Source organism: Pelophylax lessonae, assembly GCF_965119305.1.
Source record: "Pelophylax lessonae genome assembly, chromosome: 2".
Classification (NCBI taxonomy): Eukaryota; Metazoa; Chordata; class Amphibia; order Anura; family Ranidae; genus Pelophylax; species Pelophylax lessonae.
In genome coordinates this window covers 617,561,242-617,577,535 of record NC_138769.1, presented here as the reverse complement: position 1 = coordinate 617,577,535, position 16,294 = coordinate 617,561,242, and the positions used below count along the sequence as shown (strand labels likewise).

At 40.1% G+C, this 16,294-nt stretch overlaps 1 protein-coding gene across 1 annotated transcript in view; it reads right to left on the bottom strand.

Moving 5' to 3' along the window:
* The window catches only part of PARP4 (poly(ADP-ribose) polymerase family member 4), a 351,198-nt gene that overhangs the window by 287,438 nt on the left and 47,466 nt on the right, over positions 1–16,294 (bottom strand). The window contains exon 8 of the mRNA XM_082247633.1: positions 4,778–4,942. Within this exon, the coding sequence (XP_082103759.1) occupies positions 4,778–4,942 (165 nt within the window). The remainder of the gene's footprint in view (positions 1–4,777; positions 4,943–16,294) is intronic.

The window sequence follows — 16,294 nt, the reverse complement described above, 5'->3', positions numbered from 1 at the left end:
CGAGGAGACGCGGGGGAACTGAGGAGAAGCCGCCGCTGCAGGTAAGTCTCTCTGTATTGAAAGGGGGCACACTGGTCATTCTGCAATGAAAGGGGGCACACTGGTCTCTCTGCATTGAAGGGAGCACGCTGGTCATTCTGCATTGAAAGGGAGCACGCTGGTCATTCCGTATTGAAAGGGGGCACGCTGGCCATTCCGCATTAAAAGGGGGCACGCTGGTCATTCCGCATTGAAAGGGGGCACGCTGGTCATTCCGCATTGAAAGGGGGCACGCTGGTCATTCCGTATTGAAAGGGGGCACGCTGGTCATTCAGTATTGAAAGGGGGCATGCTGGTCATTCAGCATTTAAAGGGGGCACGCTGGTCATTCAGCATTGAAAGGGGGCATGCTGGTCATTCAGCATTGAAAGGGGGCACGCTGGTCAATCAGCATTGAAAGGGGGCATGCTGGTCATCCAGCATTGAAAGGGGGCACGCTGGTCATTCCGCATTGAAAGGGGGCACGCTGGACACTTAGCAGGGCAACTAATCTAGTGGAAGAGACTCGAGTGCTAAAATCCACAGGTTAGGGGGCGCAAATTACTTGCCTTGCCCCGGGTGCTCACAACCCACGCTACGCCACTGGTGCACAGTGTGGCAATTATGAGTGAAACTCTTTTGTAAAGCATTTTGATACAATAAATACATGTTTTATATCCAAACCATTAAGTCTAGTGTCTGCCAAAATAATCGCTTGGTCATCCATTGATGGAGCTTTCCTCCCACTTGGATTCAACCAATTTCTTTTTTCCTTGTAGATGTGTTGTGTTAGTGAGCAGAACACCAATATGGTGCTTTAGACAATGGTGTTGTGAATTCTCAAATCATTTCCCCATTTTTTTGATCTACATCGCTGTGGGTGCCACAATATGTTGGTTTGTGCTTGCGTATGGCCCTGTTTGTCCTGCCGGGCCCTCGTGGATCCCAGGCCCACAGCTCCCGAGATAGACATTCCCAGCGGCAGCCAATGAAACATGAGCATGCGATTTCTTTTTAATAGATTTAAATTATGAATTGCATCAACCCCTGAGGAAGTGAATGGTTATTCACAAAACGGGTTGGGCTACCAAGATGCATTTTCATACCTACCATGGATTGTTTTATGGAATACTGAACTTGAACATGAATATATAATATTGTATGTATAACATCACAAATCTGTTTGAGAATACGGTACTTGTCTGTGTTTACTTGCTGACATTGTATGTTCCAATAAACTTGCATTTTATAATTCATCATTGGGCGTGTTGCATCTCATTTAAAGTCCCAAGGGCAAACATTTGCAAGTTTCTATGCTCAATATATGCAGTCATATTGCGCCCTTCAATTTTTTTCTGGCAGACCTAGAATTCTGGTGTTGTCCCTCAGCAATCTGTTTTCTATATCATTTATAAGGTTACCAAGGCATTGAATTAGACTTGTAGCAGCGGTATCCCTCTTAGCCAGACCCAGCTCACCCTCAACTGAGCTCACTATACCTTTTAATGCTGACGTGCGTTTGTGCACTCTCTGTAAAACCTGGAAAATGAGTGACATATCTTCTCTTAGATGCTGGAACTGGGTAGTGACATTCATCAGTGAGGAGTTAGAGTTTTGCACAGCCAGGAAAACATCCCTAAGTGTGGGCTCAGGTGTAGAATTCTTCAATAAAGCTGGTATACGTGCAGCCCAATCTCCCTCTATTACAGTAGACTGGGAGTCCCTCACATCCCTATGGACTGTAGCGTCTATATCTGAGGCAAGCTCATCAGATCACAGCTGCTTACCACCGATCTGAGAAGTGGCTCAGGTAGATGCAAGAGATCTTTGATTCTCCTTGGCAGGCACATTAGCGAAGCGATCCAGTCAGGCAGCAGCATCCCTGCTTCTGCCCCTCTGATGATCACAAAGAGGGAGCGGGCAGGCGCCATCTTGGCCGCTCAGATCTGGGCCATTGGACTACTCTTTATTCCTCCTGGTCATTGTTCTAGTGCTTGGTTGTCAGGGTGAATCAGGAGGGAGAGTGGATGAAAATGAGCAGCTGGAGCCCTGGGGAGTCGCTGAGAGAAGTCTGTATTGCTCAATAATAGCAGATTATCAGCGGCAGTGAGGAGATCAGCTTCCTCTCACATTGGATGTTTGACCACGCTCCAAGTTGGGTTTCTTATTAGAGCTTTAATTTCACTAAAGAAAAGTGACAACGATGTAATCATGGGAGTATTTGGTATCTGTCACCTGTGCATAGATCTGAAGGATGCAAGGCCAAAATATAGTTTGATGGTCATTCCCACCGTACAGTGCATCCGGAAAGTATTCACATCGCTTCACTTTTTCCACATTTTGTTATGGTACAGCCTTATTTAAAAATGGATTAAATTCATAATTTTCCTCAAAATTCTACAAACAATACCCCATTAATGACAACGTGAAAGAAGTTTGTTTGAAATCTTTGAAAATGTATTATTTATTAAAAATAAAAAAATCCCATGTACATAAGTATTCACAGCCTTTGCTCAATACTAATTACAGCTTCAAGTCTTTTTGAGTATAATGCTACAAGCTTGGACACCTCTTTTTTGGCAGGTTTCTTCCATTCTTCTTTGCAGGACCTTCCAAGCTCCATCAGGTTGGATGGGGAGTGTCAGTGCACAGGCATTTTCAGATTTTTCCAAAGATGTTCAATCGGGTTCAAGACTGGGCTCTGGCTAAGCCACTCAAGGACATTCACAGAGTTGTCCCTTAGTCACTCCTTTGTTATCTTGGCTGTGTGCTCAGGTTCATTGTCCTGTTGAAAGATGAACCTTTGCCCCAGTATCAGGTCCAGAGCGCTCTGGAGCAGGTTTTCATCAAGGATGTCTCTGTACATTGCGGTTTTCATTTTTCCCTGGATCCTGAATAGTCGCCAGGTTCCTGCCACTAAAAAACATCCCCACAGGGTGATGCTGTTACCACCATGCTTCACGGTAGGGATAGTATTGGCCAAGGGATGAGCGGTGCCTGGTTTCCTTCAGGCATGATGCTTGCCCTTCAGGCCAAAGCGTTCAGTCTTTGTTTCATCAGGCCAGATAGTTTTGTTCTCATGGTCTGAGAGTCCTTCAGGTGCCTTTTGCCAATTTCCAAGCAGCCTGTCATGTGCCCTTTACTGAGGAGTGGCATCCGTCTGGCCACTCTATCATACAGGCCTGCTGTAGAGATGGTTGTACTTCTGAAAGGTTATCCTCTCTCTACAGAGAAATTCTGGAGCTCTGTCAGAGTGACTATCAGGTTCTTGGTCACCTCCGCGACTAGGGCCCTTCTCCCCCAAACACTCAGTTTGGCTGGGCGGCCCGCTCTATGAAGAGTCCTGGTGGTTCCAAACTTCTTCCATTTAGGGATGATGGAGGCCACTGTGCTCATTGAGACCATCAATGCTGCAGACATTTTTCTGTACCCTTCCCCAGATCTATGCCTCAATATAATCCTGTCTCCGAGGTCTACAGACAATTCCTTGGACTTCATGGCTTGGTTTGTGCTCTGACATGCACTGGTAACTGTGGGACCTTATATAGACAGGTGTGTACTTTTCCAAATCCTGTACAATCAACTGAATTTGCCACAGGTGGACTCCAATCAAGTTGTAGAAACATGGATATTCAGTGGAAACAGGATGCACCTGAGTTAATTTTTCAGTGTCATGGCAAAGGCTGTGAATATTTGATTTTTTTCATTTTTTATTTTCTTAATAAATTTGCAAACATTTCAAACAAATTTCTTTCACTTTGTCATTATGGGGTATTGTTTGTAAAGTTTTAAAGAAAATAATGAATTTAAAACAATTTGGAATAAGGCTTTAACATAACAAAATGTGGAAAAAGTTAAGAGCTGTGAATACTTTCCAGATGCACTATATGTAGGTCATATTACTAACCACTGCCTTCCATCACCAATAGCTGTCAGTTACTGAAGAAGAGGATATGAAACATTTTCTGATTTGATTATACATGACTTTGTTTTGTTCTTGCACATTGGGTTTGCATATTTGCATATCAATTTAGAAACACTAGCAAAGTTTGATAATAAAACCTTGGACAGTTTTAAAATTTACCTGAATAAATATTTTGATTATGTAAATGTTTTTTTGTGTTAGATGTCAGGTGTGCCTGATTTAAATAGACAACTTTTTTTTTTTTTGTAAAGTGCACACACAAGTTACCAAGGTGCAAGAATGTGCTTTGCATTAGAATTTGTTAAATATATCCAAGCCCAAGAACAAAAATATAATATATTGCAACTCACTAGTCCTTATCTTGTATGTGATGGCTGCATTATATTTCTTCTTTTTCAGACAATATCCTTTTATTTCACCTGTTGATCCTGTCAGTAACACACTTAGTAATCTAGGGTGGCAATGGTTACTCACTGTACTGTATATGTGGAGGAGCAGCTTATCACGCTAGGCTGCTTGCTCTTGATTTTGACTACAGTACACCATCCTCTCTTCTCTTGTCCACAACATGACGGGGAGGTGTGCTGTAGTCAACAAAGGTGAAAGGGGCAGGACTAATTACACACTGCATTAGATTTCAGTGCAGCAGAATCAGGAGTACATTAAGTTAGGGGCTCATTTGACTTCTGGCAGGATCAACGAAAAAGCAATTTTTAAGGGACAAAACATAGGGAAATGCACATATGTTGGAAATATAAACAGGATATTTTTATTTTGCCCTGACACACAATTTTATTCAGTTGTGAAAAACTATTATAAATGCTCATATTTTACCTGGCACAAGTCTTGTTTTGCTGTCAAAAACTTCTTGTCAACAAGTCTTTTCTGTCTTTGCCTGTGGGGAATACATTGGTAAAACTCTTCCATCAATTCTTTAATATCTTCATTCTTGTTAAGTGCATTGCGCACATTTTGTAGAATTCCTTCAGCTTTACTCACCTGCAGAGAAAAAATGGAAGTCATTGAAATTCTCATTGAAGCAAACCAAAGCGATTTAACTTTGTTTACAATGAAGAAGTTAATAAAATATCAGAGAGAAGCCCATGGAAATTGTATAGGTATTGTGTGACTGTTGCCTGGTTTGCCAAAACCTCAGAAGACATCCACAGCTCTCTGGAAATAAACAAAACTGTGACCACCCTGAGCTATGCACAAATTTGAGGTGAGGTGCCTCCTCTAGCTGTGCCTGAGTATCTTATGTAGAGCTGCCTTTAATTAAAGTAGTAGATACTTAAATAAAGATTGGAGGTATGCGGTGAGGCGCTACTGTCAAGATGAAAATATATTGAGGACTCTTATGCCTCGTTTCCACTGAGCGGAACGGTTCGGGTCGGTACAGTTTGGGAGGTTTAGAATGGTCCGGTCTATTCAGGTGAGCGTTTCCACTGCAAGTCGGGCCACCAGGGACCATGCGGGGTTTACACCAAACGAGGTGTTTGTTTTGCTCTTTCATTTGACGTGAGCATTGACATTTTCCTGTCCGCCAATCAGTGGAATCTATTGTGTGACGCCAGTAGCTCCGCCCTAACCGTACCGTACCATTTCCTATGGCCCTACATCTGAAGCAGGACCAGGAATGGTGCGGTTTGGTTCGGTTGTATGGGCCACTTTCATAATGGAAACACCCAAAATAGCGTACCGTACCGAACCGACCCGAACCGATCCGCTCAGTGGAAACGAGGCATTAAAGACTTTTATGTTATATGTTCATATATCCATATTCAGTATGGCAGTCTAGAGTCCCCTCTTAATCCTTGAATATGCTTTCAAAATAATACGTTTTAGGATTTCAGTCTGAGTCTGTTTGTTATGTTGTCTTTATTATGAATATGTGTCAACTTTAACATGAGATGTCCAGCCAAAAATGATAGTTCCAGTAACAGGCCATTAATTGCATATTATCCATCATTTTTAATTGTCATGCTCCTAGAGCAAGATGACCAAGACTTTGCTAAATGATCAACAAAGGCTGTATTATGGCTGTTATTGAAATATTGTGTAATCTTGTATGACTATGTCTTTGGGTCTATGCCCGCCATTGGCTTTAATGTGATAAACTCTCTATAAAAGGATGTATCAAAAATGTATATGGGATCACAGTCTCTCTGTATGAGATGTGGTCCGTGCGCATGTAATCTCAGTAAAGCTTACCTGAACAGATGCAAACCTGATTGCCGTAGATTATTTCATTGCTCAAGCTTAACATGAATTTAACATTTGGTGACCCCGAGAACCGTGTCTTTCTATTCGCATCGAAACCGCCGGTTGCCACCGTACAACAGGAGGGACAGCACAGAGGCCTCAGGTGAGAAAACATTTTTATTTCTCATGATGAAAAACTGTCTTTTTCTGATGTGTGGTGGTGTGCCGGTTGGGGTAAGTGCGGCTACGAAAGGTAACACGTATCCTTTGAATTTAATTGCATTCTGTCTGTGTATGGTTACTGAGATTATTAAATGGTACCAATGGGAAATACTATGTATGAAAAATTTTATTTTCTAAAAAATATATTTCTTTAATTCTCCTTATTACAAGAAATGACAATATATATATATATATATATATATATATATATATATATATATATATATAAGGGACGATTTCAGCAGAGATATTATTATTATTTTCTGGAGTGTGTGTGTGTGGTGTTGAAAGACAAATGTGGAGGTATTAGGGCAGGTATTGCCTTAAACCCCAGTGTCTGTATAACCTGTGAGTGTTCTTTGGATTGGGGAGTAAGAGAAAGACTAGCCTATATCCACTCGTTTAGGAGACGTCCAAACGAGCAATAGAACAGATTAAAGACATGTCATAATAAGTACCGGTGTAATAAAGAAACGGAGTTCTTGATCCCAGAATCTCCAAATATTGTCATTTCTTAAAGTGGTAACGAGAAATAATAAAATGGGAAATTTAAGTGATAAGAATGTTTTGCCCATTATGAATGACTTAGGGCTTAAAAAATGAAAAGCACAAATGTATTAAAAATAGCAAAGAAAACAGGCTTAAATGTTGCTAAATTGCATTCAGGTGCACCCATCGTTAAGATGATGGTGAGTGGTGATCCAGACGCCCTCAAACATCATGTGAAGTGGTGCAGAATTACAAAAAAGCGTATAAAGAGGATCCCTCTAAATGGTGGCCACCAGAGGGCTATTCTGAGTATGCCTAAAAATCGATGCCTTGTTTAACTTGCTATTTAAAATGTCTGATTGTGGGGGAATTAAATGTCTAGCAGCATGGGAAGAAAAATATATAGGTGAAGCCCCTCCCTATAAAATGTGTTTAGAAAAAGCTACTTTAACATATAGATGAGGAAGAGTAATAGAAACAGTTTTATCAGGGAAAACGTAGTTTGCCATAGTTGGCAGGACACTTTGAGGTTATTTTTTATATATAGAATTATAGATAATGAGAATTTACATTTTGCTCATAAGTCCCTGTATGAAAGGGAGCTCTGCTGCAAAATTTTGAAAATTGGCTACTTGCCAAGAGAGGGTTCAACAATAAATATTTTCGTTCCCATTATAGATATGGAATTTATTTTTGCACAGAAAGGGTTACCGCAATTAGTGTGACCATTGGACCCTGTTGGCACCGAGCCAAAGGTTTCAAATCAGATTAACTTTTTATCTGATTATAGTTTTTGAATGGTATTTTAGGGGTGTCCTCTATTGAAGGAGGGGAACCTCTGGTCAGGTTTTTGTAAAAATGACACGAAAAAAAAAAAAAGTTTAAGTTTTATAGTTTTAACTGATTTTAGCATACAAGTGGTATCTGATGTGCCATCTTTACTGATGGCCATACCATCCGATGCTACTCACTTTTACAGTGAAGTAATGCGTTTTTTTTAGCGTCCTAGTGGACGAGGAAACAAAGCCATCTTAGTTTGTTATTTTTAAGTCCGGGTAACTGACCTGGTGTAGAAATGCCCTTAAAAATAGGTGATGGAGGTTAGTATACAGCAAGGATAGGGAACGTGTATGTCCCTTAGAAACCCCAAGAAATTAGGGCAATTGTAGAAAATCTCCCAAACATTGCCAAGAGTCTTAAAAAAAAAAAAATGGTACAAAAGGTTAATGTGAATGGAGAAAACTCAGCAAGCTACATATATAGATATGTGGATTTTGATTGATTGGGCAGTACCGAGAGAAAAAATAAATAAATATATATATGTGTATGTATGGAACACATTTGCAGTAAATAAGTACGCATGAATAAGGGATATTGAGGATACAGGCACATGGCCAAAATACGTATGAAACAAAGATTGATACAATAAAATTTCAAAGAAATGGGTAACAAGTATGTTTGATAAAGGACAGAATATGCGAATGTTATTGGATGTTGTTTAGAAGGAAGGTGAGGAGATGTTGAACTATTGGAATAGATTCAAAGATGCTATATAGAAGCAAAGTGATTGGGTGACTGAAAGTGAAGATGACATGAAACAACCTAAAGTGATAAATATTTTTGTAAGTGGATTGTTGTCTGAGATTAGAAAAGAAAATGGAGCTCCGCATAGCGGACTGGAGAATTAAACCTGTCCCTGAGTTGGTTGACATAGCACAGATAGCTTGTGAAGAAAGAGAAAAAATAGAGAGAAAGGGAAAAACTAAAATAATGAAAATGCAAGTCCCTGAGGTTAAAGAAAAGGTTATAAAACCCAGGGGAATGCTGGTTTCTACAGTACAGGTGACGGAACCCCCTTATCCCCCGTCAGGAATAGTGTACATTTCCAATTTTGGGGTCCCCAGGTCAAAAGGGAGAACTGGAGATCCAAAAAGGGGCAGTGTAGGACCCCTACAGGAATTATTAAATGGACAAACAAAAAGCAATTATAAATTCACTTCGGAAGAGTTAACCCCTTCAGTTATGGAAGCATTTAAACAAATCAAGCAATCTTTGCTAACAGTGCCCAGTCTTGGTTTGTTAGACTATAGCAAAGATTTCTATTTATTTTGCACAGAAATAAATGGACATGCAAATGGGGTGTTAATGCAACACTTCTGTGCCAGACATCGCCCAGTGGGGTACTACAGTTACCCATTGGACAGCTACCTGGATGTCTAAAATCAGTAGCGGCAGTTGCCCTACTGGTTGAAAAAAACTGCAGACATTGTATTAGGCAACACTTTGTATTTGATGTGCCCCCATGATTTGGAGGCTATGTTAAATAGTGCCTATACTAAACACTTCACAGTACAAAGGATAGCACATTATCATTTGGTTTTGTTATCAGCTTCTAATCTAAAAATTCAGCGCTGCCAGACTCTGAATCTAGCTATTTTTTTACTGGAAGCTGACAGTGAGGAAATTGATGATTCTGAATACCTAATACATGATTGTGCTACCTCTATTGATGAAGTAACAAAACCCAGATCTGATCTTCAGGATGAATCCATTGCTGGTCTGCCTGTATGTGCAGACTTGTTGGTAGATGGCTCATCCCTCAGATGACCTGATGGGTTAACATTAGCTGCCTGTGCGGTAGTAAACGGTGAGAGCCGACTACTGCATACTGAAATTCTGCTAAATTCTAAGTCAGCGCAGGCTGCGGAACTTACAGCTCTCTGTGTTGCATTGGAGCTAGCAGAATGAGATACGGTAAATATCTACAGTGATTCTGCTTATACTGTGGGTATATTGCACAGCTTTGCACAATTATGGCAGGAAATGGGTTACCTGATAGCAACAGGAACACCCATTCAACACAAAGAGTTAATTGTCAGACTGTTGTTTGCAGTCCAATCGCCTCTTAAAGTAACAGTAATTAAATGTAAAGTACATACCGGGTTTAATGACAGTGTATCGGTTGGGAATGTTTTGGTGATAAATATGCTAAAAGAAGCTATTTACTCTTATCAGCCACATGTAGTCCCTATATTTTTGGTCACAAACCTTCAAGTGGACCATGGGGTTATCAAGGCCCTACAGGAGAATTCACCCCGCCGATCCACTTGGTCTGTCAAAGGAGCTGTTTGCGGACCAGATGGCCTGTGGAGGTTGAATGATAAACTGGTTGCTCCACCGACTCTTTTTCCTTCATTGTTGACCTTGAGCGATGGGCATTGCCATGTCTCAACAGGAGGGATTATGAACAAACAGTGGTGGGCACCAGGTTTTTACACATATGCTGCTAAACAAGTTAATAAATGTACTGTATGTCAAATGCATAAACCAGTGTCTACCCCTATGAAACACATTGTGAAACTGAGGGGCCGTTTCAAATTGTGCAGATTGACTTCTCAGATATGCCCCATTGTGGCCGATTCAAGTATCTTTTAGTTTGCGAATATTGTTAAGTAGTTAAGTGTCTTACTAGAAAATTGATTCCCAGGTTTGGTATGGGAGCTGTGATCTCTTCAGACAGAGGTACACACTTTGATAACAAACTAATAGCAGAGCTAGTAGATATCTTAGGTCTGAAACAACAGTTACACACCACATATAGACCACAGGTTAGTGGGATGGTGGAACGCAGTAATCAAACCCTAAAGAGGTATCTGGCCAAGATGACTACTAATGGAAAGAGCACATGGGTAGAAGCATTGCCTATAGCCCTGGCAACTATCAGGACTACCCCAAAGGAGAAGATGTATTGTTTGGGCGCCCTCCTAAAAGACTTCCTACAGCTTCTGTAACATCAGAAACAGTGACTTTAAGACTTTAACACAAATGTGTTTTCTGATACTTTTTCTAAAGCAGGACAACCAGTGGACCTAAGTGAAAAGACTCATGGACAAAAAAACTGGAGAGTGGGTGTACATCAAGAATCACACCCCGAAGACTACTCTGTCCCCTAAGTGGAAGGGACCATTCCAGATTATTCTTGTGTCTCCCACAGCTGTAAAGCTAAAAGACTATAAGTATTGGGTGCATTGTTCCCATTGTAAGGAAGCAGTATGTTTGAACAAACATACAAGCCAGTGTACTGCTGGCAAGGACTTTTCTGTACCTTTACCTTCTAGGTTATCTCCAACATTGACTCAGGCTCGAGCCAGAAGACTACGAATACGGAAGAATGTCTCTTACAGTACCTAGAGCTGATATGCATCTCTGAGGAATTATCCTGAGTGGAGGAGCCTTGGTGTGGATCACGGTCATGATGTATGAATGGACTCACATGATAAAAAAGGTGAGACGCATGATACCTTTTTCCTCAATGCTACTGTAATGACTAAAAAGTTACACATTACCCCAGAGTCTGGATTTGATCAAAGGCTGAAGAGAGACTTACATGCTATGCTGAGACAACCCTTCTATAATTCCTTTGTGGCTATGCAGTTGCAAGTTGCCAAGAAGTTGAAAATCACTAAGTGTTGGATATGCACACATTCACCTATCTCACACAAGACTTTGCCCTTACTAGGTATACCCAGTACCCTAGCTGAGATAGAAGACGGTGCTCAGATGGTTGACAAGGTCATTTCACTGCTACTATTTACCAAGGCCCCAATGAGAATACCAGCAGTATGTATTAACTTTACCCGCATTTATCCGCCAGAACTACTTGAGAAAGGTTTCAAGAATACTGATCGAGCAATTGGAGACTCTCAGTGCATGGATAATGCGGATGTCAGGTATTGGTTCGATGGTAAGGATGTTATGTGGAGTACAGACCTATATCAGGAATTGCATGATTTCACACACCGCCAACATTCACGCCAGAATAATTTGAAGTTATTAATGTGCCTGCTACATGGTACATGAGTGACAATGAGTTTAAAGAGATACAATTGCATAAAATTCCTGCCCATTTCTTCAAAAAAGCCCTTACTGAACAGGACATTCCAGTACAGGCTATTCCTGGACAAGTGGAAGATGATACTAGCAGAAATGAGGAGACTAAAGATGAGACTTAAGAAGAGACTAATCTTGAAATACTAACACCTATTCCAACCCAAAATATAGGCCCAGAGAAAGAAATGATGATGATATTAATGTTGAGTCCCATGATAGAGAGATAAGACCAATATTTTCTATACCTTGGGTGAATGGATGTTGTATTAAAAAGGCTTTCAGTTTTATTATAGATTTAGCTGATTTAATGGTTTAGCATAACTGCTCTGTATAACAGAAATTTCATATTAATGGCCACGGAATTAAAAATGGTTAAAAAGGAGGTTTTGCAACACCGGCTGGTGTTGGATTACCTTACTGCTAGTCAGGGAGGAATGTGTACCGTAGTGGGAACCTCATGCTGCAATTACATAGGAAATGATACGAAAGCTGAAGATGCAATCATTTCACATGTATAAAGGACGCAGCAATTAAAGCTTTATTTTTGTAAGGAGCATACTGAAACTGCCTGGATTGGAGGTAGCTGGGAAAGCTGGCTTTCTTGGCTAAATCCTGCCAACTGGTTTACTGGTATTGGAGGGTGGTTCACCGGTATATTGCATGGTATCCTGTATATTGTTGGAGTTATAGTATTGATTATACTGATAGTTAAATGTGTACCAATGCTATGCAAATGTTGTATGAAAATGGCTACTGCTCGTACTAATACTGGTTCTTTTGAGCTCTCGCATAAAGACGGCCCATGAGATGGTTACCCGCATACCCGAAAACCAACCTAAAGACACAGAAGAAGTTTAAAAGAAAAGACACAGATGAATTCTAAACTCAGGAGGGACTGTCAAGATGAAAATATATTGAGGACTCTTAAAGACTTTTATGTTATATGTTCATATATCCATATTCAGTATGGCAGTCTAGAGTCCCCTCTTAATCCTTGAATATGCTTTCAAAATAATACGTTTTAGGATTTCAGTCTGAGTCTGTTTGTTATGTTGTCTTTATTATGAATATGTGTCAACTTTAACATGAGATGTCCAGCCAAAAATTATAGTTCCAGTAACCGGCCATTAATTGCATATTATCCATCATTTTTAATTGTCATGCTCCTAGAGCAAGATGACCAAGACTTTGCTAAATGATCAACAAAGGCTGTATTATGGCTGTTATTGAAATATTGTGTAATCTTGTATGACTATGTCTTTGGGTCTATGCCCGCCATTGGCTTTAATGTGATAAACTCTCTATAAAAGGATGTATCAAAAATGTATATGGGATCACAGTCTCTCTGTATGAGATGTGGTCCGTGCGCATGTAATCTCAGTAAAGCTTACCTGAACAGATGCAAACCTGATTGCCGTAGATTATTTCATGGCTCAAGCTTAACATGAATTTAACACTGGTTAAATCATCAAAAACAGGTAAGTAGGGCTATGCTAGATGTTTGCTTCATTCAATCATAAAGTATAAAATGAGTGACTAAGAAATCACGTGCATCAAAAAAATGTGACTTGATGTATTCATGCAAATGTGCCGTAAATTGTGAATAAATAGTGAATAAATAAATAATACCTAAATAGTGCTTGTGCTAATCTGTGCTGCATATCAGTATGTGCAATACATATTAAATATACCATTAGAAAAATAGGAGAAAAAATATTTTTATAGTTGTGTCATCTACATTGCATGTGCAAAAACTGTATATATAAATAATTAGCAAAGGTGCTAAATGCAACTTCTAAAACAAATTCCCAATATTAGTAATATAAAGGTGATATCAGGTGCTCAGTGTTTTCCTCCAAGAATGAAAAGAATCACAAGTACACAAAAAACAAACAGTGTCAATAACAATAGTGCCAAGTGATTTGCTTTCTTTGATTAAAGGGAAATGGTCAAAACACTATCAATTGCAAACCACCGCCATCCCAAATTTTTCATAGAAAAGCAAAAAAGGAAGCCCAGTGGGACTTGAGTGAGGTGGATGCAAAAAATGATTGAGAAACATAAATATACAATAACAGATTTATTCGGTACATGTATTACATATCAAAATGCATATTAACAAGAGACATCAATACATAGCATAGAAGCGTAATGGCAGAAATAACATGAGTAAAAATGAACAACACGCATAAACTCATAAATGAAGTGTAAGCTCGACGCGTTTCGTGGGTCCTAATCGCCCACTCATCAGGAGCATGGGAGAGTATGCCTGTACAGAAATAAAAAACTGGAATGAGTCTAATGTAGATATGCATGAAATTAGCCAGCAGTTGTGGGACTGCAACATAAATATGTGTACCCCAAGTGGGGGAGTCGCACTTACATGCGGCTAGGTAAAGAGTAAGAAATAGTGGATGGCCGCTGTCCCAGGGTGGAAAATCGAGTCTGATCCGGGAGCTGACGGGACATGGATGCACGGCAACAGAATGGAGGGCCAGGTGAGAAATCGTGAGTGATGGTTACCACATCCTGCTTGATGGTATGGTAATTACTGGAAAAATATAAGTATGTATGTATATGAATATTAGAATATCGCATATAGATATAAATCCACATGTAGTAGCAATATAAATAAATCTATGCCAGTGGAGGCAGAAAGTACAAGCAGGGAGAGAAGAACCGTGGACCCAAAAGGGGGGTGCTAAGGTGTGCAGACCATGAAACCAAAGGGTGAGGTGAAAGAAGCAGGGATAGAAAGAGTGTAGTGAAAATGAATGGCAGGAGGCACTATCAAAGTCAGTGCAAATGTGTGAGGATAATATGGGCTAGATCACCAAAATGGTGACAACCAGGTGATATAAGTATATGAAAATAGTATATATATATATATATATATATATATAATGAAAATATATATATCTGGTGTACCAGTTACAGCAATGTGAAGCCCAAAAGATGAAGGACATACAAGTGAAAAAGGTGATAGTGGTGGTCAAGCAAAGACCCACAAGCCATGAATGGGCTGGAAGGAGTGAAAGAAAAAGTAACCTCCAAGAAGATAGGTGAGAGATAATAGCGACTGTGAGAAGTGACAAGGAAATGAGGGGAAGGAGAGGGTGGATAGAGGTGGGTGATAGGAATGATTCAAACCTGGTAGCCTCCAAGGTGAGCAGGTGGATCCAGTCCCAGAGCGCCATGTACGTGGTGCATGGGACAGGCAGGCGCAGAGCAGCGCCTGTCCGTCCAGAGAGGGTAACCAGCATCGCTGGTAGCCACAACCACTATGATGTAAAAACACTGCCGTAGTGTGCAGACACCAGGGCCGGCGTCTCATGTGGTGGACAGGAAACATGGCGCCGATATACACCCTGGGACAGCGGCCATCCACTATTTCTTACTCTTTACCTAGCCGCATGTAAGTGCGACTCCCCCACTTGGGGTACACATATTTATGTTGCAGTCCCACAACTGCTGGCTAATTTCATGCATATCTACATTAGACTCATTCCAGTTTTTTATTTCTGTACAGTCATACTCTCCCATGCTCCTGATGAGTGGGCGATTAGGACCCACGAAACGCGTCGAGCTTACACTCAATTTATGAGTTTATGCGTGTTCATTTTTACTCATGTTATTTATGCCATTACGCTTTTATGCTATGTATTGATGTCTGTTGTTAATATGCATTTTGATATGTAATACATGTACCGAATAAATCTGTTATTGTATATTTATGTTTCTCAATCATTTTTTGCATCCACCTCACTCAAAGTCCCACTGGGCTTCCTTTTTTGCTTTTCTATGATTTGCTTTCTTTCTTCCCACTGTGCAACAAATCACTGGTGCATCAAATCGCTGGTCCACCACCTAGTGAACAGTGGCCACTCACCAGAAGCACTCAGGCCTGTAGGACCTATAGTGCCTGTAGTATTCCTCTCTTTATGAACCACTTCCTTCTAGGGGTAGTCCAAGATCACATATACTCCACTTGTGCTTTTTTTTCTCAAAAAAAATTTAAAGAATCCCTTTATAGCACCTGATATCACCTTTATATTACCAATATTGGGAATTTGTTTCAGAAGTTGCATTTAGCGCCTTTGCTAATTATTTATATATACAGGTTTTGCACACAACTGACACAACTATAAAAATTGTTTTTTTCTCCTATTTTTCTAATGGTATATTTAATATTTATTGCATTTAATATGATATGCAGCACGGATTAGCACAAGCACTTTTTAGGTATTAATTGTTTATATTTATTTATTCACTATTTACGGCACATTTGCATGAATACATCAAGTCACATTTTTTTCATGCATATGATTTCTTAGTCACTCATTTTATATTTTATGATTAAATGAAGTAAACATCTAGCATAGCCCTACTTACCTGTTTTTGATGATTAACCAGTAGTAGCGCCTCACCACATAGCTCCAAGCACACATATAGGAAAAAAACATATGCGACTTTCTGCAATGTGACCGCTTACTAACATCAACTCCCATCTACTGCCTCTGCCCAGGAACAAAAATGTAATATAATGCA